Here is a 27,600-nt window from a genome sequence, read left to right as displayed (position 1 = left end):
AGAGTACTGGATTCCTCACAGGGATCCTAGAATTCTAAAGTTCTGGGCCCTACCACTTACTGGTAGGGTAACCTGATATAAATAAGTTCCCTTTGTCAGCTCGGTGCCGTTCTTTGTAAAATGATGATAGGGCGTTCGCCTTACAAGCGGCCAACATGGCCGACCCGAGTTCGATTCCTCCGCCCCTCTCGGAGAGCCCGGCAAGCTACCGAGAGTATTCGATATGCCAGACACAGTAACAACAAAGTCTCCAATGGAGACGTTACTGGGCCCGCTCGAGCAAATCGACGATCAACGGGAGGGCCACTAGAAGGATAAAATGAGATTCTGTGACTCTTATTTTTAAAAAAATGTATTTCCTGAACTCTGTGGGGAGGGCAGTTAGCAGTGATTTCATTGTGTGTTTAGTTCTCTGAATGTTTAGAACTGAAAAACTTTCTGGGCTACTGATGTTGCTTAACTGTAGGAGCCCGTGAATATCTGGGTTCAATCTCTGGCACCACCAAAAGTAAAATTTCATTCTTCACAAACTGAAAGGTTCTTCTTCATCTGACTAAACTAGATGTGGAAAATTTTCCTTCTTAAGAAAAGGTACAAGGGCCAGAGAAATAATGCAGCAGGGAGGATGCTTCCCTCACACAGGGCCGAACTGGGTTTGATCCACATGGTCCCCCAAGACCCACCAGGAATGATCCCTAAGTTCTGAGCACACTGGGTATGGCCCAACTGATGCCGTTCTCCTCCTTCCAACCTCCTCTCCCGCACGCCCGCACAAAAAGCAAAAGAATAATGACAGTGACACTCAGGATGGGGTAATCCCACAAATAAGGCACAGTCTAATTTCCTTTCTGCCTCAGAAAAGCAACTTTCTGAAATAATTTACAGAAAAAAAGTTAGGCACTGTGATTTAGTCTGGCAGGGTTTCAAGCATGAAGCATTCCAACAGCACACCATCCGCCAGAATGTCAGCTTCTTTCTACCATGTCCCAGTGTCCCCCCACCCTCTGCCCCCCCAAGACCCCCAGTAGTGATGTGCTTCTTACTAAAGACCAGGTCTGTGTTTCTTTTGCCTTTAAATATTTATGATGTCTCTTATATGCGGTATATAAAGAAACAAATAATAAGGAAACAATAATAACAACTGAAATGATTTTTGTTTTTATTTATTTATTTTGCATTTTGGGTCACACCTGGCGATGCTCAGGGGTTACTCCTGGTTCTGCACTCAGGAATTATTCCTGGTGGTGCTCAAGAGACCATATGGGATGCTGGGAATCAAACCCAAGGTGGCCGCATGCAAGGCAAATGCCCTACCTGCTATGCTATCGCTCCAGCCCCTGAAATGATTTTTTTTTTATTTATTTATTGAATCACTGTGGGAAAGGTTACAAAGCTTTCAGGTTTAGGTCTCAGTCATGCAAATATCAAACACATTTCCCTTTACCAATACTTATTTTTTACCATGAAGAACCCCAATAAAACCCCACCCCCCACCCCTCCCAGTCCCTGTGGGGCAGATGAATTCTAGTTAACACTCTATCTGCTTTGATTAGATTCATTGTTTCAATAAAAGATTCACCACTATTATTTAGAGTTTACCCCCCCCCCCCAAATCAGACATGCTGAAAAAGCATTGTGAAGTGATTTGCTTTCTACAGCTGGGTTCAAGAATTAAATGTTGGTTTTGGATTTCTGCTATTTTACTTATTAACCCTGGAAGTATTTCTACTGAAAGTCAGATAATTAAGAAATTGGTTTCTGTGCTCTGGAGTCGTGGCCGTGCCGGAGAGCCACTCGTGGGGGGCAACTGGTGGCCTCGGTAGGGCGTGAAGGGCGGACCGGAACGCCCCCCTTCCCATGAGGTTTTAGTCGCCCCCACACCCCCGGCTCATACCTGCTGTCCACAAGGCTCCCATGCGTCCGACATCTTTCTTTCCAGAGAGGAGAGGGTGAATGGGCAACACCCTTTCCCCTTCGGACAGACATGATGGCCTGGATTAACGCATAGTCCGTTCACTTTTCTGCTCCAAGCCACCGGGTTCTGCATTAAGTCCTTGTGCTTCTGGGGCCGTGGCTGTGCTGGAGACCCGCTCACAGGGGGCAACTCGTGACCTCGGTAGGGCGTGAAGGACGGACCAGAACGCCCCCTTTCCCATGAGGTTTTAGTCGCCCCCAAACCCCCGGCTCATACCTGCTGTCCACAAGGCTCCCATGTGGCCACCATCTTTCTTTCCAGAGGGAGGAGGGCGGAAGGGAGCAACACCCTTTCCCCTCCGGGCAGACATGATGGCCTGGATTAACGCATAGTCCTTTCACTTTTCTGCTCCAAGCTGCTGGGTTCTGCATTAAGTCCTTGTGCTTCTGGGGCCGTGGCTGTGCTGGAGAGCCGCTCGTGGGGGGCAACTGGTGACCTCGGTAGGGCGTGAAGGATGGACCGGAACGCCCCCCTTCCCATGAGGTTTTAGTCGTCCCCACACCCCCGGCTCATACCTGCTGTCCACAAGGCTCCCATGTGGCCGCCATCCTTCTTTCCAGAGAAGAGAGGGCGAATGGGGCAACACCCTTTCCCCTCCGGCAGACTTGATGGCCTGGATTAACGCATAGTCCGTTCACTTTTCTGCTCCAAGCTGCTGGGTTCTGCATTAAGTCCTTGTGCTTCTGGGGCTGTGGCCGATTTTTAAAGCTCTTCAGGATAATTCATCTCAGGCCAGGGAGCTAGTTTACAGGGGTACATTGCACACCTGGCACGTACATGGCCCCCAGGTCCAGTTACTGACATTGCCTGTCCCCTCCATCAGTCAGGGTAGCTCTGGGGGCCCTCAAGCATTGTAGGCCCCCAAATAAATAATAAAATTATTTTAGGATCATAATAGAGAACATAGAAGATAGGTCTTGAAAAACTTATTAGTTAAATGTATCCCTTCACTTTATTTTATAATTGTTTCTTATTGTGCTGGAGTTTTTGCTCCCTTGGTCAAAGGAGGCAGAGAGAGGTCCCTATAGTTAATTTGTACAATAACCTATGACTTCTTGGATTCTCGTGATTTTGCTGTTAAATCAGAAGTTACATGATTATCCATTCTGAACATCTGTGTTAGAGCTCCCAAATTCACTTAGCCTACTACCCTGTTTTTAGAAAAAAATAACAACAAAACCCCACTCAGTGACCCTTGGAAATACACTTCTATAAGCAAATAGTCAGAAATCCCTAACTGCACCCAAGATGATTATCATCATCCATGGATTGTCCCAGTGGGCAGTCACACCCACTTTGGGAAACACTGATCTATGCTGTTTACTAAGCTCTCTTTTTCTCTAGGTATGGGTCTGAATCTCTTTCTGTATCTTCATCTTATTTCAGTTTGTTTTTTTAAAAATTTTAACTAAGTACTTTGCGATATAACACATGACCCTACACATTTACCTAAATTATCTTATTCTCTTTTTTTCTAATGGAAAAATTTGAATTATTTAATATTTTGAGGATTAGAATAAGAATTCATTTTCTAGGGTTGAAGGGAGAGCTCAGTGTGCTGAGCACATGCTTTCCATGCAGAAGGCCTGCATGTCTTGAGTCATTACCAGGAGAACCCAGAACACCAACTCAGGAGTAACCCCTGAACACTGCCAGATGTGGTCCCAAAGGCAAAACAAACAAAACGTAATTAATTTCTACTATTTCCACAACTTTTGAGAGTTTAAAGAAAATATTTCAAAACCATAGAGAGCACAGTTTTTGTTTGGTGTTTTTGATTTGAAATTATTTATTGTATTGAATTTATCATATCCCTGTTCCGGTCACCGGTCATTAATCTAGAAGCTCGTGACTGGCTTCCTTTTCCCCATCTAAATCTAGACTAGAGAATCATAGTGTTGTGTTGGTCTTTAATAAGTAATTACATCATGTTTTGTAAAGTTAATGGAAATTTCAACATTGAGAATGCTGTATACTTTTGTTTTGAATTCTGCCTACACAATAAAGCCCATAAACCTATCAATAACTTGAAATCATACATATCACATTAGATACACTAATGTACTTTCTTTTTCTTCCATAGGCTTTCTACAAGTATAAGAGAATTACAGAATTTTAAAGTCTTATTACAACAAAGTAGGTAATAAAAGCTTTAGTAGGTCTAGGTAGAGACGTAACCTGACTATGTGAAGCCTTTTAGTCTTGGACGTTCAAAGGAGACTAATCTTCAAGGACTTCAAGAATCCAGTCAAAAAGAAAATTCAAATGTTCACTTGAATATTTATGGGTTTTAGTAGATTATAAATTAGAGCTATTTATAAATGAAGTATATACTTTTAAAACCTGTAAGTTATATTAATTCTGTTTATTTTCATGTTTCCATTTGTTGAATATTCTGCTGTTGTATCTGTTTAGAATCAGGCTGGAGCGATAGCACAGCGGGTAGGGCGTTCGCCTTACAAGCGGCCAACATGGCCGACCCGAGTTCGATTCCTCCGCCCCTCTCGGAGAGCCCGGCAAGCTACCGAGAGTATTCGATTTGCCAGACACAGTAACAACAAAGTCTCCAATGGAGACGTTACTGGGCCCGCTCGAGCAAATCGACGATCAACGGGAGGGCCTTTACCTTTTTACCTTTTTTGCTCTCATTCTTTTATCTGCTATTTTCAGTGTCAAACTTAAATGACTGTACCTCTTCATCTTCTAACACTCTTTATTGTCTGATAGTAGAAAAGGAGGGCTAAGGCACAAATGTTGCTTAAGGTGGTATCAGTGATAAAAATTTATCAGTTTATTTTTAGCCTACTGTAAGTTCTGTGTGTGTCATCTTTTGTAATATAAAACTATCGGTATGGTCATTGGCCCTTTTAATGTGTAGTTAGACAAGTTATGTTAGAATCCCCAGGACTTCAGTTTCATTGATTTTATTTCAGGTTTTGAATTGCTGCTGTTATGTTATTGTTACTTTGTTTTGACCTGTAGGACCTAGGACCTAATTTGTTAATGGTAAATAAGTACTGTCCCCTCAGAAACCCAGCCAGATTTCATGTGTGGCTGTTGTGCTATCGAGATTATTTACTTAGAACCTGTATGTCAGATTTTGATCTTATGCTTCTTTTTATTTTATATATTCTGTCCCTATTTCAGTTCTAGAAATTTCCATTTATGAAAGCAAAGATTGCATAAATACTTGTTTCTATCTTGAGAACATTTGGATAGTTCTTATATGGATTTATAATGCCAGTTAAAATCGTTATATACACAAAACTTACCATTTTGAAGTGTTCTTAAAGAATTTTATGTTAGAATACAATCTATGCAATCCTCTCGATTTGATTTTCTTCTATAATTCATGCTTCCTTAGAGAGTATGTCTTCTTTAAGTTTACTGTTTCCTAACCTTTTCATTCTAGTTCATTGTAGATAAGTATTTTATGTGACCTGTATCAAGAGATAACTCATAAGTCCTAGACTGTTCTTTTCCAAATCTGGATTTACATGTACTTGATATTTAAAGTATTCTTATAAAGATGTTCATAGATACAGTGTGATTAATTTAGAAGAATGTGTCTGTGTATAAGTGATGCGGGTACTAAATAGTTTTTTCCTTAGACTCTTCAGTCTTTTATAAATAAGTGCTCTTAAACCCCTGTGTCATCCCTGCCAAAGTTTGAAATGTACTCATTGATGATTTAGTGGTGTATTTTAAGCTTCATTTTGTTGGCTCACCCCTCTTTTTAAAAAAATTAGTCACCCTATGGAGTTTGTGACTGTAGAAGGTAATATCACTATTTTCTTACCTTATTTCTAAACTTTATAGACCCAGGGACTTCTTGTTTTTACTAATTGTTAGGTGTTTTTGTTTGGTTGAATGGAAAAGGCTGGCTAAAGTTTAGCCTTCTCCACTTTTCATTTTTAGAGAGGCTAGGATTATATATAAGGAAGGTAGACCCTTACTAGAAAACTGTCCAATAAGGGAATAATCTTCCTAGTAAGTTAATATGATTTATTTTTGGTGTTAAAAGTTTAAGAAAATGTGAACGTTTTGCACTTTGTTATTATTCTAAGTTTAAAAATCTTAGACTTGTTCTCTGTTTTAAAGATAAAGGCTTTTAGATTAGAGAAAATCCTTGGTCATTTCTGTTGATTGCTTTACTGTGATTTATTTAAAACATATATATTTACATACACACACACACATGTATACACACACACATATGTGTGTGTGTTCTGGAAAATTAAAAGGGTCTAGTGTGAGGTTCAGGATTTAAATTTTTCTACCAAGAAGTAAATGAAGTATTCTTAAGGTAAAATTTGACTTAATTTTATCATAAGTTGTGAAGGGTAGCCTACATTTTCATGTATGTGTGTATATCTTAAATGAGTGTATAAACTGTAGGAATGTTGTTTTTAAGCCTGGTGATACTTTATAATCTTTGTGATATAAACTATTTTTCCAGTTCACATACTTTTGTTGTAAAATGATTTCAGAGGGTAATGATTACATTGTGAAAATGCTTGGCTGGTAATATGTTTTGGCATTTTGTTTTTATCTCATCACCTAATTTAAAAATCCAGCACTTGATAATATAACTGACAGAAATGATTGTACCAGCTGATGAAATAATGAAAGTGAAGAAAAGGAAAATATTCTATCAAGAGCATCATTTATTTTTCCTTAAGTGGCATCTATGTAATTTAGGAATATCCTATATCAAAATTGGTAAAATGTACATGTTTCTTCTGTATTGGTTCTTAGGTTATGAGGAGGGTGAGAAATTTCAAAATTTCTGAAATGCACCAATCAAATGTTTTTTGACATCTTTAAGTTGTGAATTACTCAATACTTTGTAATGAGTGTGACAATTATGTATATGAAATACTGTGCCATATCTTCCAACTTTACCTAGGTGCCATTGTAAATAAGAACAGCTATTTTGATCTTCATCAGCACTGCCTTCAGCTGGAAATTTGGAAACAGTTCACAGTAAACCTCTCAGCAGTTTACAAACTGAAGTACCTGCAGAAACCATAGCTATTCACCAAAATACACAGACCAAGCACATCGTAATCACCAAAATACATAGACTGAGTGCAGCATCCTATGGAGATAATTTGGTAAAACAAAAGAGACATACACAAACATTTGTGTACTCTAAACATCTACAGGTGCATCTGTGATATTGAACAGAATCCAAATAATATGCTGTTGTACCCACCAGATTTGAGAATTGAATTAAAGTTAATGTTTCTGCAAGCTCTCTTTCTTCCTTGTAAATGCTTCCCCCTTTTAAATGCTTCCTTTTTAAGATTTGATTATAATTTCTGGAGAAGGGAGAAAATACTTAAGCATTATCAATGCAATTCTTGGTAGCCATCATATTAAAGGATATGGATACATTATTTTGTTTTCAGGACAGAACTCAAAGTTACAATTACCTGTTTCATAAATAATAAAACTGAGGATAACAAAGACTAAGTAACTTTTCCACAGTGCAAATTCTAAATTGTAGGGCTAGAATTTGAAATCAGATATCCTGACACCAGAGCTTTTGCTCAAAACATGTTACATTTATTTTAGAAGTTGACCTATTATTATTCAACTTGAAAATAAGGAGTTCCAGGGGCTGGAGTGATAGCACAATGGGTAGGGCATTTGCCTTGCATGTGGCCGATCCAGGTTCGATTCTCAGCATCCAATATGGTCCCCTGAGCACCACCAGGGATAGTTCCTGAGTGCATGAGCCAGAAGTGACCCCTGTGCATCGCCGGGTGTGACCCAAAAAGAAAAAAATAAATAAAAATAAGGAGTTCCATACTTTGCTTTGTATTGAGACTTAGGGCTTTTATTAAATATACCTAGTAAATAACACGTTCACACAATTAAAAACCCAGAAATATAACTATACTGTAGGATATCCAGGTTTCTTTGGGGTCACTCCACTCCCTCTCATAAATAACTCTGTTCTTGGTTTTATGTTCTCATTTATACTTTACACATATCCAGGTGACCTTATTTTTCAGTTTTACCAAGAGTGGCATCATATACTGTTTGAATATGTATATGGATGTGTGTGTATATTTATGTTTGTATAGTTTGGCAGCCATACCTGGAGTTTCTCAGAGATTACTCCTGGCTCTGTGCTGAGTGATCATTCCTGTTGGTGGTCAGGGAATCATGTGTGTGTCATGCCAAGGCAAGTGCCCTGTCCCTTAAAATTTTCTTATGTCACTAAATAACTTAAAAGAACTTAAGTTTAATAGTATTTTGTATTCTGTTGTATGATTGTAATACAATTAACCAATACCTTAATAGTGGGCTTTTGGATTATTTCCAGATCTAGTACATCTGTCATTTCACATGTACGTAAATAAGTACTTTTAGAATAAATTGCCCAAAATGAAATTTTGGGTCAAAGACCCACGTTTGTCATTTTGAGAGATAGTTAAATATTCTGCTCCATTAGAGGTGGGTACCAATTCACACAATCACCTGCAATTTAAGATAGTGCTTGCTCATCCACCACTTCAGCAACAGAGATGTTATTTAAAAGTTGCCAACCTATGCAGATTTATCAGTACTTATAGTTTATATTTTACTTAACACAAGTGAGGTTGTCCACATTTTAAAATGTTTGAGCTATTTATATTTCTTTTTGTGTGTTCACATCTTTTGCTCATTTTCCTATTGTTGATCTTTTCTTAATCTTTAATAGTACCTTATAAGGAATCTTAGTCCTTTGTAAAAAGCAATATTTTAAATTTTTCCATGTTTTCAGACTTTGCATATGATGTTATTTCTTAGAAAATGGTGTTTTTTTTTTTTTTAGTTTTTTATGCTGAGGGGATGGGGAGTTTTGGGCCACACCCAGCAATGCTCAAGTCTTGTTCTTTACTCCTGGCTTTGTGCTTAGGGATCACTCCTGGGACCAGATATGATGCCAGGGATCTAACTGGGTTCACTGCATGCAAGGCAAGTGCCCTAACCCCCATATCTCTCCAGCCCCTGCCAACCAAATTTTTAATTCAGTCTGATTAATTTTAAGTGGTTTCTGGTCTCTAAGTCATAGTTAGAATGTCTTTTCACCACTTGGTAGTGTATTTCCTTCTGTAACTTTGTTTTTTTAAAACATCAATTTTGATTCCTTTAGATAGTCTCCTGGTGTGAAGTTATGTTATGCTTCCCCCCAAATATTATTCAGTTTTCCCAATACAGGTTTTTGTTTGTTTGTTTTTTGCTTTTTGGGTCACACAGGTCATACAGGTTTTTGCTTTTTGCGATGCACAGGGTTACTCCTGGCTCATGCACTCAGGAATTACTTCTGGCGGTGCGCGGGGGACCATATGGGATGCTGGGAATCAAACCCGGGTCGGCTGCATGCAAGGCAAATGCCCTACCCGTTGTGCTATCACTCCAGCCCCCAATACAGTTTTTTGAATGGTTCATTTTTTCCCTACAAGTTTGAGTTGCTGTATTTATATCTAAAACCATAAGTATTTTTCACTTAATACAATTTTTTAAAATTGGTTTCTTTATTCTTGTACCATTATCACATTATTTTAATTACTTAAAGAGTCTAGATTTTATTTTCTGGTGTGTTGAGCCCCACCCACCTTTTCTCCCTCAATGCAACCTTAATTTTTATGAGCTTTGAAATTTCCTTTAACATAGGATCATACTAAAACTGCCTAACTCAAGTGTTTGTCCCATGGGTTGCACTTTAACCACTTACCACTATTCTGTTGAATTGAGGTGGGGAGGGATATGGGGAGGCACACCCAGCAGTGCCCAAGGGCTACTCGTGTCAGGGGACCTTATGGAGAGCTGAGAATTGAAGTGTGATTGGCCATGCAAGACAAACATCTTAACCCTTGTACTAACTCTAGCCCCTCACTATTAACATTACAGCTTGCTTACCTGATAATAGATATATTAAACACACACACACACACACACACACACACACACACACACACACAAAGCTGTGTTAAGTACTCTCTCTGCCCATGACCAGACAAATGAGGGTCAAAAGGAAAGGTGTGTGGGGCCACACAGAATTTCATCTCAGTGCTTCTGTTTTAACACAGCCCCTAAGAATGATTTGAGAATCATTTTGATATAAAATCCTTTTTTATTTCTAAATCTATTATTAATTACTTGTCCAAACTTGGGTATCTCTCAAAGACTGATCAGATATCAGGACCCTTAAATGAGTATTACACTTAAATCATTACACAGTAGATAGTAGCGTAAGTGAACCTACCTCTAAAAGTATCCTCCAAATTAACAGAATATGATTGTTTACTCACTGTTGTAGGAGTTAGTAAGACATCAATGAGCAAAACATGTCCCTGTCATTATGTAACATGCATTCTGTACCCTAACTGGGTTTGTGTTTATGGTGGGAATACATCCCGAGAATGTCCATTTGCCAAAACCATCACACTGTCAGATTGATTAATAACATCCCAAACTAATGTTTTGTTTTTGGTAAAAACAAAGTGAGTATTAACCACTTAACATTCTGACATTAATAATTTCCATGTGAATTTCTTGATGGAATATACCTCCCAGTGAGTTTTCTGCTCCCTTTGACAGGTTTTAAGTTTAGAAACCTAAGGCCCAGATTCGGAACAGGTGAACTCATCAAAGACATTTAGCAACAAATTGAACAAAGATTCTGCTTATCTGAGTAATGCCCTTTAAATACTTCAGCTAATGCCCTCAAGGAAGGCCATGACTTAGAATTTTTTTTTTAAACATTCAGAAATTTTATTGCTGATCTATTAACTTATATGCAGATATTTATTTTTTTTCCATTTTTTTTATTTTATTTTTTTTACAGTTGTAGATTTACAATTTTTTGTGCTTGGGTTTCAATTATACAATGATCAAATATAAGCTTCATGGGATGGAAAAACTGAGGTAGTTCTGTCTAGGCTAAAGTTCAGAGACATAAGGTATCAATATTCTGAATAATAGAGCACCCAAGGTACAAAAGGCACCCAGGTCTGAAGGCTAATGGATTCATGTTGGCCAGTATAATCAGTTTTTGGGAGTGGGGATAGAGCATAGGTCCTAGCCACAGCGCAAGACATAGGGGTAAGGAATTCAGCTTTGGAGGAACCCTAGAATGCAAATGGAGTCACTGAGTCAGTATATTTGAATCTGCAGATTGTAAACCCCAACAAGGGACTTGGAAGTCAACTCAGTCTCACAATGAGTGACCCCATCAGTGTGGCCAGATCCTAAGAATCAACACAGATCAGGTTGGGAGTACAGAAACATCACTGGCTGCTGTAAATGACTTCTGACCCTTGGATGCAAAGGCTTTCCAATCCCTGCTAAGATCCAAAAATAGGACCACAGATACATGACAAATACCTGTTTGTCTAGGTTAGAAAACGTACTCGAGAGATGTTGAGTACCATTCCCTTCACTTCACTTTCTCCTCTAAAATGTTTCTTCTCTTTAGTTTATCTTCAGTCTGATGGCAGTTCCCCTGGTTTAGCCTCATCCATCCTTTCCAATACTCTTCCATCGAGACTGTAGTTTAAACTGTGGGTTGCAACCCCATATGGAGTCATATAAATGAAACGTGGTAGTTGTGAAAAAAATTGAGAATAGTGAGTGGTTTCTACACACACAACAAAGAAAACTAATTCAGAAATAATCATGCAAGAATTTGAGGTGTTTGTTGCAGTACCAGGCCCTACTCTTCTTCTTGGGTGAACAGGATTGCAGGTGGAAAAAAAGTATGTAGCCCTGATCTTGACCATGAGAAGTCCTAAGAACCATCAAAACAGGGGGCTGGAGCGATAGCACAGCGGTAGGGGGTTTTGCCTTGCACGTGGCCGACCCGGGTTCAATTCCCAGCATCCCATATGGTCCCCCGAGCACCGCCAGGAGTAACCCCTGTGTATCTCCGGGTGTGACCCAAAAAGCAAAAACAACAACAACAACAAAAATCGAAACAGACCATACTTACAAATCTCTTTAAAAAAGATTTTTTTAAATAGAAATGCACTTTATAAGCGTGTCTCTGATTAGACCTATTCTCTATCTTACTAAGTAATCTAAAGTGAGAGCAAGATGTTAGAGTTTTGTCCTAGGTGGAAATCTTGAAAATTTTAAACACTTAGACTCATTTAATCATAAATCCACCAATTACAAAACTTATTCTAGGGTCCAGAGAAATAGTACAGGGGTCCAAGCTCTTGCCTTACATGTGGCCAACCCTGGTTTGATTGCTGGCACCGCACAGTCTTGTGAGCATTGCCAGGAGTCATCCATGGTGACAGAGTCATGAGAATGCCATGAGCACCACTGAGTGTGGTCCAATCCTCCCTACACCCATCTCCACAAAAGAAACTTACTCTACTAATAGCCACTCTGTAAATAAATTCAGGAATATGTTTGGATTATTTTGTAGTTTTTAATTACTGGAGAGGGAGCCTTGGATGGAGCGATAGCACAGCGGAAGGGTGTTTGCCTTGCGCGCAGCTAGCCCGGCTGAGCCGGGTTCGATTCCTCCGCCCCTCTCGGAAAGCCAGGCAAGCTACCGAGAGTATCGCCCGCCGGCAAAGCCTGGCAAGCTACCCGTAACGTATTTGATATGCCAAACACAGTAACAAGAAGTCTCAAAATGGAGACTCTGGGCCTCCAGAGTTACTGGGCCTGCTCAAGCAAAATCAATGAACAACGGGAGGACAGTGTTTGCTTGACAGTGTTTGGAGAGGGAGCCTTGGATATGATTCAGTGGTCAAGTTCATGCCTTGCCTGTGAGGCTTTGAACTTCAGTTCCTAAAACTGTCCCCAAATTGATGGAATGATGGCACCTACAAATAAAAAGCCGTCAAATTTCCCACTGAGTTGAAAATGTTTAAGGAGAAAGGAAACATCCAAAATAAGTCTCTTCAGTGGTGGAGATGTGGATGATGAAATCAGGCTTTTATGGAAGAAGATGCCAATAGAACTACATTCATGAAAAAGGCACCAGGGCACAGAAAATGAAAAGAAACATTAACTCTGGTCCTATGTGGTAAAGCTGCAAGGCATGATAAAGCTAGGCACAGTCTTGTGAAAAACCCAAGAGCTCTCAAAAAGAAGAAAGAAAGAAAGAAAGAAAGAAAGAAAGAAAGAAAGAAAGGAAGGAAAGAAAGAAAGAAGAAAAAACAACTTCCCATGTAATGGCAGATGTAATAGAGAAACGGCTGATACTAATTTTATTCTGTAAGTGCAAAAAAAAAGTTCTGGAAATGAAATAATTGGCAATTAATAGGCTTCCCCTGGTTATTCTGAATGTCTGCTACAAAAATGCTGGGGGGTAGTGACAGAGATGGTTCAGAAAGTAGGGCTCTTCCCTTGCACACGACTGACCAGGGTTTGGTCCTGATATCCTTTAGGGCCCCCCAGCCTCTCCCTAAGTGTAGAGTCATGAGTAATCCCTGAGTACCAATGGGTATGGCCCCCCAAAAGAAACAAAAACACAAAAACAAAAATACTGAAGGGAGGATTTTTATCTCCTTCCTTTGGTCTATCATCACTACAATTGTTTATTATGAAAAACACATATAAAAAATGCCAGTTGGTTTGTCAGCATTACATATACCTAGCTGGTATATATCAGCAATTGATTCAGACTACAATCTGGACTTAATATACCTAAACGGTGGCAATGCGGGGTCAGTTGGCATGAGAAGTGTTTGAGGTTTTTTTGAGTTACTTGAGGCAGTTGCCAACTTTGTTCTTCAACCAACTGTAGAACTCTTCATTGTTAGCAAAACCAAGAGCCATTGTACCAATGACAGTTCAGAACTTCCATATTAAACAATTTACAACATGCTCACACATACTTTGGTATATGTTTAGAATGCTGAAATGGTTTTCAAGCTTAATAATAAACAGTATTTTTAAAAAAAAATCATGGAAGGATTATCACCTCTGCAGGAATGATGAGTTACTAAGTCACTTTTGATTGTAATATTCTTCCAGAAGATTTCGCAAAAGATTTTATCACATACTAGTCATAGATTTTATGACAATTATATTTATTTTGCTAAAAGGTAGGGTGTGACCATTATGTGAAGCTTTTCTAAATATTTATAAACCAATATTTTGGGGGTTTTATTTTGGGGCCACACTCAAGGTGCTCAAGGCTTACTCCTGGCTCTGAGCTTAAAGATCACTCCTGACAGTGGTTGGGGGACCATATACGGTTGCTGGGAATCAAATCAAGGCCAGCCACATGCAAAGCAAGCACTTTATCCCTGTATTCCCTCAGCCAATATTTGGAAAAAAAAAAGAGAGAGAATTCAATAGTCATGTGGTGACAGTTATGTGCTGGTGAGAATTATGTGGTGCAATACAATTGCCTGTTGAGAATCCCCACCCATAGTTTCTACTCCAGACACCCAAACCACTGGTAATCAAGGATCACCTAAAATGCCTCCTCTTCTGTACCACTGGACGGTCAGCAGTAATCTAATACTACATTGCTGTGATGATGTCATTCATCTTAGTTCATCTCACCATGTACTCTACAATCATCTCACATCACAAGAATGGTGAAGACAGTACAATCAAATATTTGAGATATATTCACATAACTTTCACTACCATCACTTCACTTGATCACTTGATTTCCCGTTAATCGTCGATTTGCTCGAGCGGGCGCCAGTAACGTCTCCATTTGTCCCTGTCACGTGCTAGTGTAGCCCAATGGCGTCTGTTCGCTCTAGGAACATGAAGAGCCTCAAACCGATCGTTCATGATCTTGATGAAGAAGTCTGACCATCTGGTAGGTGGGCGGCCATGCGGTCTTTTGACATCCCATGGAATCCAGTCGATAAAAGCTCTAGTCCAGTGGTCATCTTTAAATCTCATTACGTGACCAGCCCATCTGATTTTTGACACCTTGGCAAACGAGACAGCATCCCTGATTCTTGATCGTCGGATGTCGGAACTCCGGATTCTTTCTCTCATTTGAGTGAAACGTGATATTCCAAGCATAGCTCTTTCAATTCCTCTTTGGGAGACCGAATAGCGTTCTCATCCTGTTTGCGTAGGGCCCAGGTCTCTGAGGCATATGTTAATGCAGGAAGAACAGTGGAATCAAAGAGATGTGCCCAGAGCCAGAGGTTCTTCGTCCTCGTAGCTATTTCTTCGACCGTGAGTGTGGAAAGGTAGGACTACAGCTGAATCTTACGAAGACAATGTTTATGAGGAACAGCCTCGTTCCTGATGCCCCATTCGCTCTCAACGGAACGACCATCTCTGAATGCAACAGCTATGTTTACCTAGGTCAAGAAGTCAACATGACAAATGACCTGGCACCCAAGCTGTGCAGGAGGAAGAGAGTGGCTTGGAACGCCTTCAAGAGTGTCGAAAAAATAGCTAATTCACTACCATATGCTGTTATAATTGTCCATTTTTTATTTTTAATTTTTACTGTGCCTAACATGGATTACGCTTGGTCACATGCAGGTATGTAAAGGGAAAAGCCTATGTATGGGGTTTGGTATTATCTGGTTTGTGGCATTCATTGAGATTTGGAATATGATGAGTAAGGGCAGACTACATACTGTATTGAAGAGTCAAAACGTACGACAGTTCACAGCTATGTGTAACACAGTTTGAATATTTTAATCAAGAGCTCAATTAAATTGGTTAGTTATAAAGAGAAAAACAAAGGACACACATAAACTATCAAATCAATTAAAATTCTCAGCCAACTCCATTGGTGGAGAGCAACATGTGGACATCCAACAGATGTGCAGAAATATTCATACGTCCTCTATTAGTGTAGAATCAGACATAATGATAGTGATCTTCAGTGACACTACTGCTTCTTTCAGAGTTAAGTTTATACTCTGAAATCAAGGTTTTAATTTCATCATGTTGCTTTAAAGAGGACATCTGGGACTTTTAAAACCAGTAATTAACATTCTTTGCCTTCTCTGAGACTTTATTATTTTACATAAGGAGTAGCCCTGCCAGTGTTTTTAGCAGCACATGTAAATGAAGTGATTGCAGGAAATTTTAATTTCCTTCTGCTTTCTATTCCTACAATAGACCACAGAGTTTACCTGGATGTTTACTATGAAAGATTGTTCGATAAAATCCTAGTGAAATTTTCTTATCAATGTTAATTGCACTTGTGTGCTAGCAACACTTTTTTAAAAACATACGGGAAAAAAATAGGCACTTAGGACAGTTTTATCCTTTACAATTAGAAAGGTCAATAGCAGCTTTATTACCAAAAATAGAGCTTTTTAATCAGTTAATGCCTGATCTTTCCACTCTCCTGTCAGTAAAAATAAAGACTCTGTAACAATCACATGATTTTAGTGATTTTTTTAGCATATTTTAAAATACTTTTATATCCTCAGCTGATTTGTGAGGTTTTGTCTTTTTGTTTGGTCAGTTTGGGGGTCACACCCAGCAGTGCTCAGGGCTTACTCTTAGCTCTGTGCTCAAGGGTAACTCCTGGTGGGCCTGGGAGACCATATAGGGTGCCGAGGATCAAACCCAGGTTGGCCATGTGCAAGGCAAGCCTCATTACCTGCTGTACTATCAGTCTGGTCCCATTTGAGAGTTTTAGGCTCTTGTGCTGAGTGGGTCTACCTTTAAATTCTTGTATTAATAACCAAGCTCTATGATGTGACCAGTAGGGTGTCTTGAAGCTATTTAAAATAATAGCGTACAATACTTTGAGACTAGCTGAATAATCCACAGTAATAATACTTTGCTTTAGTATCTTCGTTTCCCTGATAGTAACTGTTTTAAGTGATTAGTGACTCAAATTCTATCTACTGAAAGTTTATGCAAAAATGTTGGTGTGTGGGATTTTTATGTGAGGTAAAATTACTCTATACAAATAAAAAAAAGTCAACCATAATCCATTTAAAATTTGGGATTCCCATTTGAAATATTATCAAAATAAACAGAAAATAAGTTGTCTAATCTCTGAAATCGATGTCTGAAGGCAAATTAATCCTAAAGAACCAAGTGGAAAATAAAAACCAATTTTAGTGCGTTTCATCACATAGGTAGACACAGGTAGGATTTAGCAATGTAAGTTTCTTCTTGTTTGTCCCCCTCATCTATCCCTCCCTCTGTCTCCACAGGTGAGATTTCTTGAGCAGAGCAAAATGAGACTTTCCCCCTGGAAACAGGACTTCCTCTACCTTATCTGTTTGGGGTAAATTAGAGCTGTAGAGGCAGATTCTACAACTGCAGAACTGAAACTTAGGGTTTGGGAAATTCATATTTCATGACAAATGTTTTTCATTTAAATGAAAGATGGCTTATAGGCAATTGTCTGGAACAAGTCCTTTTAAATAGCCAAAAGTAAGGAGTCAATCGAGAAGAAAATGCTTTCCCATTTTAAACAAGGCGCTTCTAGGAGGCTGCTCTCAAGAGTTATTTAAAAAATCTAAAGCCGTACTATTAAATGTGATTGGACAGCACAAAGAAAATTATTAGGATTCCATAAATTATTAGGATTCCAGAGTTTTAGCAAAAAAAAAACTTCGTTATTAACTTCTTTTAGGAAACATTTTATCCTTGAATGTAATGAGTAATTTGAGGGCAGTTCTGCTGAACTTTGAGGTAATGAATATTAAATTCCAAAGGGCTGAAAAATATGCAAAAATCTGTTAATATAGTATAGTAAGTTTTAATAGCTAAGTCAATTCTCTCCATCTTTAACATTATCAACTTATTGAAGCATACATATTCATGACCTGTGAACACCAAGCTTTTGGCAAGATTCAGGATTCTTTGAGACCCAACCATCTGAATTTTAAGGAGTCTGTTCCCTTATAAGTTGCTGATATTCCATTAGGCTTTAACACTGGAGTTGCAATTGGCTTTCTAGTATCTACCAATGTGGAGGTGAGATTCTGAGAAAAGGTGAGGATCTGAGGAATTCTTTAGTCTAAAAGCCTCAAAAATCCACCATCTTTTCTACTTTTAAAGTGAATTATGCATAGAAGTCTGTGCAAACTACAACATGTATTTCAATAACATTCTCAAAAACACCTAATATAGCTTAGCATTATTATTTAAGTTACATAAAATACGTCTTTATAAAAGTACAGGTTTTTTTTTTAAGTTTAAATTATACCCACTGAAATAGGTGCCAGGCTCTCTTTTTAGTACTAAAATAAGGCTGTATCGATCTACATTATTGCTTGGTCCTATGAAGTCATTAAAAACTTGTAATATAAAAAAAAATCCAGTCCTATTTCTTAAGAGAAAGTGCCCTAAAATTCCAGCTGTCATCGTCAGTTCTTTAACAAGTGGCCCAGAAACCTGGGAACTGAGGCTACTCGCGACTTGTTTTATCAGGATCCAAAACTGAGTGGGCTTGTACAGTCCCTACTTGGGCCGAGAAGCTGTTCGTCTGTTGTCCCCAATCATAGTAGTCAGGAGCAAAGCTAGGAGAGAAAACAAAAAAGAAAAAGTTTAGTGACTTGAAACACTGTACTTTTATGGATGTCGTGCTTATTTTAGGGGTTTCTCTAAACTACAAACAACAGCAGAGTTTTTAAAAGCAGCTTCTTCAAATAGGAAGGAAGCTAGAAGTCTGCCTGTAAAAGTCTACTGAACACTGAATACTGGAGAGCCCAGAAGTAAGAGCCCTAACCCAAATACTCTGTGTAAGGAAATGTTTGGGCCACAAGCTGTATCTGTATCTCCTCTAAAAGCTGCATAGACTTTTAGGAGCCTCTAGCACAGAAAGTAGAATGCTCCGCAAAGAGCCACAGAACCTCAGGAGCTTTTATCCTTCCCTTGCGCAGCCTAAACTCTGGGGGGAGGAGTCCAGCACCCATGTTCTGGGTTGCTGCTAGGGCTGTTCATCTCACACAGTCAGGGGTGTGTCTGCTCCTTTTCTTTCGGTCTCACCCTAACTCCAGCTCCAGAATCTTTAATGCAGGAATTTTCCTTCTGTTTTCAGATCTGATTGCAGCCCTTGCCCCTCTTCAGCATGTGTCTCTCTCTCAAGTGAACCAGGGCCTTACCTTCCTTGGAGCCCCTGAGGGGCAATATTCCACGCGAGGTCATCATCACTGTCATATCTTCTAGGGTTGTCAAAGAAATAGGATCGGGGACTGAATCCATGACTTGGGACCATTCCAGGGCTGGTCTGGAAAGACAGTTACTGTTTCAGTTTGCTTTCAGAAGCTCTAGCTCATCTTTATTTGAGCAGGAGACTAGAGAGATTTGATGCAACTGGAATAATGTTGCATCTGTTTGACTGGAGTGTGTATATGTGCATGCGCGCGCACGTGTGTGTGTGTATGTGTGTGTGTGTGTGTGTGTGTGTGTGTCTGGAGGATGAACCCAGATCAAGTATTCTACTGCCAACCTATATTCTTGACGAGATTTTCATATATTAACTTTTTCTTTTATCAATATGGCCAAAATCTTATTGTTATAATTATTCTTTAAAAGTCAGATAATGGCTAATTTGGGCAAACTAAATAGTCCCAAATTGGATATAAGTCTGCCTATCTTTATATGTCGTTTCTTCTGTTTTCAATCCTCAAGCTGAGTGCAAATCAAAAAAATGTCAAATGATTGGTTCAAGTACGCAGAAGATTAGAACTGTATTATGACACCCAAATCTTGCATAAAATCTAGCAGTTGATATCAATACTATCCTTTGATATCCTTTGATATCATTGGTGATCATTTTATAAGTTAAACAATAGGGTGCTGGACAGAGAGAGTAGAGCAAGCAGGGTGCTTCCTTCTCATGTGGCTGACCTGAAAAGATTTCATTTCCCAGAACCACATACAGTCCCCATATCACAGCCAGGAGTGAGCCCTAGGTGCAGAGCCAGGAGTAAGCCCTGAGAATAGCCAGCTGTGATCCCAAAACTAAAAACAACAACAAAAATGTTAACCAATACAGAGGAAAGGCTATTGTATAAAGACTGTTATATAATTCTCTATGTGAATTCCTGCTTTTCAAAGACTAAATATGGCCAAATATAGGTGGCAAGGTGAATTTACATAATGAGATGTCCTAAAATTTATGACTCAGAGCTGTTCAGTTATATCTATGACGAAAATTCTGTTGGACCCTTACTTCACATAAAATACAGAAAGTAACTCAAGATGGATTAAATACCTACGCTTAAGAGAAGAAACTAAAAAATTCTGAGGATGCAGTATAGGGGAAAATCTTCATGGTCTAAGAGTTACACAAAGGATTCTTAGATATGATACCAAAAGTATTAAGCAGGGAAAGAAAAGACAGAACACAGGGCTCCAGCAAAATTAAAAACATCTGTGCTTCAAAGGATAGCATCAGGGAACTGGAGGAGAGGGTCCTAGGAGGGCTATGGAGGACCATCTGCCTTGCGGGCATGAAGCCAGTTTACTCCCTGGTGCAACACCACAAGCTGAGTGCAATCATAGTGACATTACCTGCCCTCTCCCTGCAAGCATCTCAGCCCAAGAATGGAGTGATAGCCACAACTGAAGCAAAGCGTGTGCCCCCAGCCCACCCCACCATGCAAGCACTGCAAACGAGTGTACAAACCCCAGAGTGTGCAACAATGATTAACAACGATGAGGGGACTGGGGTGGATAGGTGGGTGGGGGACAGGGAAGTAAAACAAAAAGGGGGAAATAGTTTTTTTATTTATGATTATGCATCCTTTATACTCAATTTACTTCCTTGTGGTAAATTAGGGAGATACCATTCAGGACATAAAAGAACCATTCAGGGGCTGGAGCGATAGCACAGCAGGTAGGGCGTTTGCCTTGCACGCAGTCAACATGGCCGACCCGGGTTCTATTCCCAGCATCCCATATGGTCCCCCGAGCACCGCCAGGAGTAATTCCTGAGTGCATGAGCCAAGAGCAAACCCTGAGCATTGCCGGGTGTGACCCAAAAAGCAAAAAAAAAAACCATTGAACTCACTAAGGAAAGTTATCAGTTTGATCCACTGGGACTGATGGAGGGGCTTCAAGGTGCTTTCAGGGATATTCAAAGTCATAATTGTTCTCATAATTGGTATGTTAAGTTTTTATTTGCCTCTTCCATTGTGGCAACACTTGCACAAATGGTGTGGCTGCTTTAGCACCATCAAAACTCTGACACCAACACATAATTAGTTTTTTAAAAGAATCACCTAAGATTGTCTTTGTTAAAGCAATCAAATCACTATACTAAATAGAGGGAAATTCAGTTATTCACCTATATATTATGCTCCCTTTTTTCTTTTTTTTCAGGTTTTGGGGTCACATCTGGTAATACTCCAGGGTTATTCTTGGCTCTATGCTGAGGAATTACACCAGGCAAGCTTGGGGAACTATATGGAATACAGGGATCGAACCCAAATTGGCTGCATGCAAGGCAAATGCCTAACCCATTGAACTATTGCCTCTGCCCCAGCACATTTTTTAATGGATCATTAGTAACTATTCAGATTATATCAAGATAAGACAAGAGGTTGTTTATTATAGCTATACTTTTTTTTTAACACCTGCACTTCGCTTATACTGGCCCAAAACATTCACTATTCTTTCCTATAGGTTTCATAGGTCAGTGACTCAAAATTGTACTACTAGTTAATGTGATTAAAATCATTTATGGAGCAAAGTTCCCAGGAACTACCTCTCAACAATGCACTGTACCCCCAGAAAACCTATAAAGTTGATTGGCAGAAACGTAACCCAATTAGGGAAATGATTTTAGAATTATCTACAATGTTTGTATTTCCCTGAGTCACATTTCTGCCAACCAAGTTTATAGGTTGTCAGGGAGCAGGTAAGGGTTGAGGAGGAGTAGAAAAGAAAATGTGAAGTCTTCTATCCCCATATCACACCACTCACTAATCCCTGCGGAGAAAAGAACAGAATTGCCATTCTGCTTTCCTCTGCTGGGAGAAAAAAATGTGAACTGATTCTTAACAAGACTAGGCTCAAATACTAGTGGGCCCACGCTGGTTCTAAAACATAGTTAATTACTATCTTCGGGCTTTGAAATGCAAAAATATTTTATGTAAAAAAAATTATGCTACGCTAAACAGATATTTTCTTCTTCTCTCTCTCTCACACACAAAGAGAGAGAGAGAGAGAGAGAGAGAGAGAGAGAGAGAGAGAGAATATGTAAGTAGGCATGAGATAGTACAGAGGTAAAGATAATAGACTTGCCTTACATGCAGCCAACCAGATTAGATCCCTGATACCACATATGGTTCCCTAAGCAAAGCCAAGCCAGGAGTGACCCCTGAGCCAGATCCAGGAATAAGTATTAAATACCATCATGTGTGGTCCCAAGCAAAAACAAAACCTCAAACAGACGCATACATTTTTTAGATCACTATTAAATGAATGAGGCTCTAATGAAAAAGAAAAAATTCTGGTTGTTTGGTGATTGGAATTATGTGGTACTTTTGGCTCATATCAAATGGCTCATATCACACTTACAAGGTCCTTTGTGGGATTTCTCACTCGGAAGAAGTAAACTACTAACGTGGTAGGTAATAGTTCCCACACGAAAAGAACGACTCCAAACACTACATATCCAGCATCTCCCAGCTGATTCTTCAAATCTGCCTGTAGTGAAGAGAAAAAAATGAGAGGCACTAAGCCAAAAACAGAGGAATTAAGTTTGACTCTTCCAAATACTGAGACAAATTTTAATATAAATATATCCCCCTAAAACATATATGCAAAAATAATATAATACTAATGCTTCAGATCTCAGATGAGAAGTCTTTTAATCCATGCAGATTAGATGGTTATCTTCCTCAACACGTTCAAAAACAAGACACTGCCAATCTGATTTACTATTTCACTCTCCAGAATCTTATGTCCAAATTAAATTTCTCACTTAAATTTAAGCTGACTTCAATAATTGTATGTACCTTGATAGCATATTGTTTGTTTTCCAATCCACATAAATAACACCTGCACCTTGTCACTTGTTTTCCTTGCATCTATGGATCCAGATATCTATAAGTAAATATTCTCCTAATAAATCTCTTAGCTGAGGGCCAGATAAATAATTCAATGAGCTGAATGCATGCCTTACAAGCAGCAGGCCCAGGTTCCATCCCCAACACAATATTGTCCCATGAGCACTGCTGAGAACAGCCCAGAGCAATGCCAGGTGTGACCCAAAATTGAAAAAAAGAAGTGTAATTTCCGAATGGAAAGAAGAAATAAAATTATTTCGTTAAAAGAAAATCTGTTAACGGAGTTTTGGGGCTGGAGCAATAGCACGGCAGGTAGAGCGTTCGCCTTGCACGTGGCTGACCCGGGTTCAATTCCCAGCATCCCATACGGTCCCCTGAGCACTGCTAGGGGTAGCTCCTGAGTGCAGAGCCAGGAGTGACCCCTATGCATTGCTGGGTGTGACCCAAAAAAAAACAGATTAAGAGTTTCATTTTTGCAAGTTGAAATGCATTCTGCAGGAGGATGGTGCTGAGAGTTATCCAGTGTGAACTGCCTGTGAAAAGTGATCATTTAATGCTGCTGAACTACATCTTACAAATGGCTAACACCACAAATTATTCATTTATACAAAACAAAAAAAACCTCTATTATGAATGCCTCTCAAGTACCACCATGAAGTTGAGATGCTTGTGCATTTGCTTTTCTCAAAGCCGGGCATATATGCAGCAGCGCTCACTCGACTTTCTTCCATCGTGTGTCTGTGGTATTAGTCTGGGTTCATGGTGGTGGTGTCTGAATCCTTCCCAGTGACACCTTCCACGAGCCTCCTCTGAACTTTATCTTGTCTTCACAGGCTTAACTGATCATTTTTCTTGCCTTCAGTCTTGATTCAGTTCAAGTTTTGAGGACTGTTGAGGACTGTTAGGAGATCTGGATACACTGGCTATCCAGGACTTTTCCGGGACAGGCTAAGGATTTTTTGCAATTCAGTTCAATAGACTCCTATCAGAAAAGTATTCTTTCTTTATTGTGATTGCTTTTTCTCTATATCTCTCTTATTCAGTGAACGTAAATTTATACAGGCAAAGAGTGGCTCTGTTAATTCTGCATCCTCTGCACTTTGTCCAGGGCGAGAGATAAAAAATTGCTACCTATCAAATGACTGAGTGCTAATTCATTCTTTTTCATCAGATGCCTGATGCTACTTGCTCATTTACTTGGCAACATGAGTTTACAGTATGCTTTTTTAAAAAAAAATTAAGTGGTAAGTATCATGCTAAGTGAAATGAGTCAGAAAGAGAGGTACAGACAGAAAGATTGCATTCATCTGGGGAATATAAAGTAACAAAATAGGAGACTAACTTACAAAAATAGCCAAGATTAGTACCAGGAGGTTCACTCCATGGCTTGGAGGCCAGCCACACATGCTAGGGGAAAAGGCAGCTCAGATAGAGAAGGGAGCAACAAATAAAGGGTATTGAGAGGATCCTCAATGCTGAAAGTAGACTACAGACCGAACATGATTGCCACTCAATGCCTCTTTTGCAAACCACAGCACCCAAAAGGAGAGAGAGAACAAAAGGGAATGCCCTGCCACAGAGGCAGGGTGGGATGGGGGGATGGGGAGTGGGAGGGATACTGGGATCCGTGGTGCTGGAAAATGGGCACTGGTGAAGGGATGAGTACTCAATCATTGTATAACTGAAACCCAAGCACAAAGATTTGTACCTCATGGTGGTTCACTAATAAAAAATTTTTTTAAAGTATTATGTTAAGGCCACTGGTACAACGAGCTTTATATCTTCAGACACTTTTGTCTAGATTTCCTCATATTCTGTTAATTTATAGGCTCCACTAACTTTTTAATTTTTATTAGTGAGACACCATGAGGTACAGTTGTAGACTTACAAATTTTTGTACTTGGGTTTCAATTATACAATGATCAAATACCCATCCCTCCACCAGTGCCCATTTCCCACCACCACGGATCCCAGTATCCCTCCCACCCCCCATCTCCCCCACCCCACCCTGCCTCTGTGGCAGGGCATTCCCTTTTGTTCTCTCTCTCTTATCGGGTGTTGTAGGCTCCACTAATTTTTAAAAAAAATTCCCCCAATGGCCTGAGTAATAGTACAAAAGGTAGGATACTTGCTTTGCATGCAACTGATCAGGTTCTATCTCCCTACAGTCCACCAATCCCTACCAAGAGTAATACCTGGATACAGAGACAGGAGTAAGCCCTGAGTACCAGTCATGTGGCCCAAAAACTACCCCCCAAAATCTCCATAAATTGAAACTTTTAAGTATTTTTCAGAAATCTTAATACAATTAGTCTAGATTTGCAGAAATTATCCTATGTAAAGAAACTTCTTACATTTATGTGGAAGTAATTTTTTTTATTTTCAAGTCTTTAATGTTTAATTTTTTTTAATTTTTATTAGTAAAACACCATGAGGTACAGTTGTAGACTTATAAATTTTTGTGCTTGGGTTTCAGTTATACAATGATCGAGTACCCATCCCTCCATCAGTGCCCATTCTTATGTGGAAGTAATTTTAAGAAAACTATGTTTAACTTGGAAGTGCCCCAGAAGTGGTATAAAGAAGGAGAGAGAGAGAGAGAGAGAGAGAGAGAGAGACCGAGAGAGATGTGTATGTTAATGTGTGTGTCCATCCCACTTTATTTAGAAGTAAGATGGAACTATAATCCCATTTGACAGCTGAGATTAGATTCCACAAGAGACTGCCCAGCTCAGTTGAGAAGCATGTGGTTTCGCCTGCCACAGAGCACAGGCCTGCTGCCCAGGTAACACCCAGCCCCGACTCACCTGGTCTGAGACATTGTACCAGTCATAATCAAAGGAGTGTACACTCTTGCTCTGAGAAAATGACAAGGTGAATAGGTTGTAGCAGGCTCGGGAGGTGTAGAGCAGGATGACAGTCACGCCGATGGCCGTCACTTGACACACAGAGGAGCCCTGGAAAAGCAGAGGGAGCCATGAGGGATCCCCCAGCTCAGGTCCAGGATGCCAGGCCCCTCCCAGAACATGCTGTGTCTGGGCCTCGCATCCCTGAAGGGTTGCGAGCCTCCAGCCTGGGATGCAAACCCCATTCTAAATCCACCCTTACAAAATTTCAAGTCACCTTCAAACAGGTGATTCGAACATGGGACTAGTGGAGATACTTTCAACAGAGTTAAAATAAGCTGGGGATTTATAACAAGAAGAAAATCAAGTCTTCTGCTACATTTTTCAGTGCCACTTGCTCAGCTTGAAGAGGATGGCCTCAGCGAATGAGCCCAGAACCTGTCTCTGGTTTGGGGACAACCAAGCACTCTCAGAGCAGTGGCTAGAAGAGAGTTATGCTTACAGGCACTCCAGGCAGTAAGAACCTTTTCAAAACCCAGAATCTTCTAGGCTATGAGAAATACAGTCCTGCTGTAACTATGGGCTTGGTATTACACAGCTATCAGTGATTTGTGCCCCAACCCCTAAAGATATCCATTCCCAAACTCAACTGAAGGGACTTAGCTAGAAACATTCATATAACCCCAAATCAGAAATCGATGTTTGAGTTTTGAATTTAGAGTCACTAATGTTAAACCCAAGACGCTTCATTTTGTTAGTCATTTGTCTGTTACTGCATTTATCACAGGGATGCTCTAAATGGTATTTCTGACTTTCTAAACTTCAACTCTTTCTCTAATGCAATTCTGCCTGTGAAAGTCTTGGGTAGCCCCTAGATGGTAGATGATAAAACTAAGGCAAAATCCAATCTGAACTTGACCAAACTTACAGATGAAAAACTAACTTTGCCACACTAACCTAGGAGTTTGTAAGCGCTCAGGTAATTCTTAAGATGCTGTGATTAAGGCTCTGTATATTAGAAGCTAGGGACATAATCATCTACTGATCACCACTAAAGGCATAATAATGTAGGAGAGAGAGGTGTCCCTAAGTCTTCAAACTAAAATTATATGGGTCACACAGCCAAGAATAAGAAAGACTGGAGGACAGGGACAGGGGACATCTGCTTAGGAGATAGTCCAAAGTTAAGAAGCAGAGGGATCACCATATCCATTCACCATTCCACAAGGGGAGAAAGAAAAGGTTCAGAGGGACAAAGTCACTGGTAGCCTGGGTCCTCCAGGAAGCGAGAGCCCCAAGAATCTGCTTCCTAACCCCCAACTTCACAAGGCATCTGGATGAAGGCAGTGCTGTGAAACAAGCTGACCAAGAAGGGCACTTTGGCACCAGCCTGCAGGTCACATCTCTGCCCTTCTAATGGGAAAGCATAGCAGTGAAAAAGGACAAAGGGCCAGGGCTTCCCCTCCACCATGTCTGGCACTAGCTCTGATGCTCAGCAAGAGACAGCTTGTCCCAAACTCCCCAAACTCCAGGTCAGTGCCCAACGAGCCTGAACCTGTAGTGGCTGGAGAAGGTGGGGCAGAGGACCAATACCTCTGAAGCCCCAGCAGTGCACCCTGGCCAAGCAACTGACCATTGTCTGCCTTGGTGAAAGGTAAAGAGGCTAAGCTGGTATTTACCTTATCTACAGAGTGAGGGTAATACCGGCTTTGGTGGCACTGTGAGGACTGCATTCATTTCTACAGGTAGAGTTGACATAGTTTAAAGTGCCACAGTTTAAAGTCTATTGTTTCATGACTAAATTCCCAAGGAGATGCAAGCCAAACAGCTAAAATTC

At 39.9% G+C, this 27,600-nt stretch overlaps 2 protein-coding genes across 2 annotated transcripts in view; one reads left to right on the top strand and one right to left on the bottom strand.

Annotated features, from left to right (window-relative positions):
• Positions 1-7,231, top strand: part of ERO1B (endoplasmic reticulum oxidoreductase 1 beta) — a 59,962-nt gene extending 52,731 nt beyond the window's left edge. Inside the window, exon 16 of the mRNA XM_056113574.1 lies at positions 4,059-7,231. Coding sequence (XP_055969549.1) covers positions 4,059-4,119 — 61 coding nt within the window. The 3' untranslated portion in view covers positions 4,120-7,231. The remainder of the gene's footprint in view (positions 1-4,058) is intronic.
• An 8,367-nt stretch (positions 7,232-15,598) lies between these two features.
• Positions 15,599-27,600, bottom strand: part of GPR137B (G protein-coupled receptor 137B) — a 49,921-nt gene continuing 37,919 nt past the window's right edge. The window contains exons 4-7 of the mRNA XM_056113573.1: positions 25,725-25,874; positions 22,427-22,555; positions 19,003-19,127; positions 15,599-18,417 (exon numbers count right to left, since the gene is read on the bottom strand). Coding sequence (XP_055969548.1) covers positions 18,306-18,417; positions 19,003-19,127; positions 22,427-22,555; positions 25,725-25,874 — 516 coding nt within the window. The 3' untranslated portion in view covers positions 15,599-18,305. The remainder of the gene's footprint in view (positions 18,418-19,002; positions 19,128-22,426; positions 22,556-25,724; positions 25,875-27,600) is intronic.

This window comes from Sorex fumeus, unplaced genomic scaffold (assembly GCF_029834395.1).
Source record: "Sorex fumeus unplaced genomic scaffold, SorFum_2.1 ptg000021l, whole genome shotgun sequence".
In the NCBI taxonomy this organism is placed as follows: domain Eukaryota; kingdom Metazoa; phylum Chordata; class Mammalia; order Eulipotyphla; family Soricidae; genus Sorex; species Sorex fumeus.
This window is presented reverse-complemented; position numbering and strand designations above follow the sequence as displayed.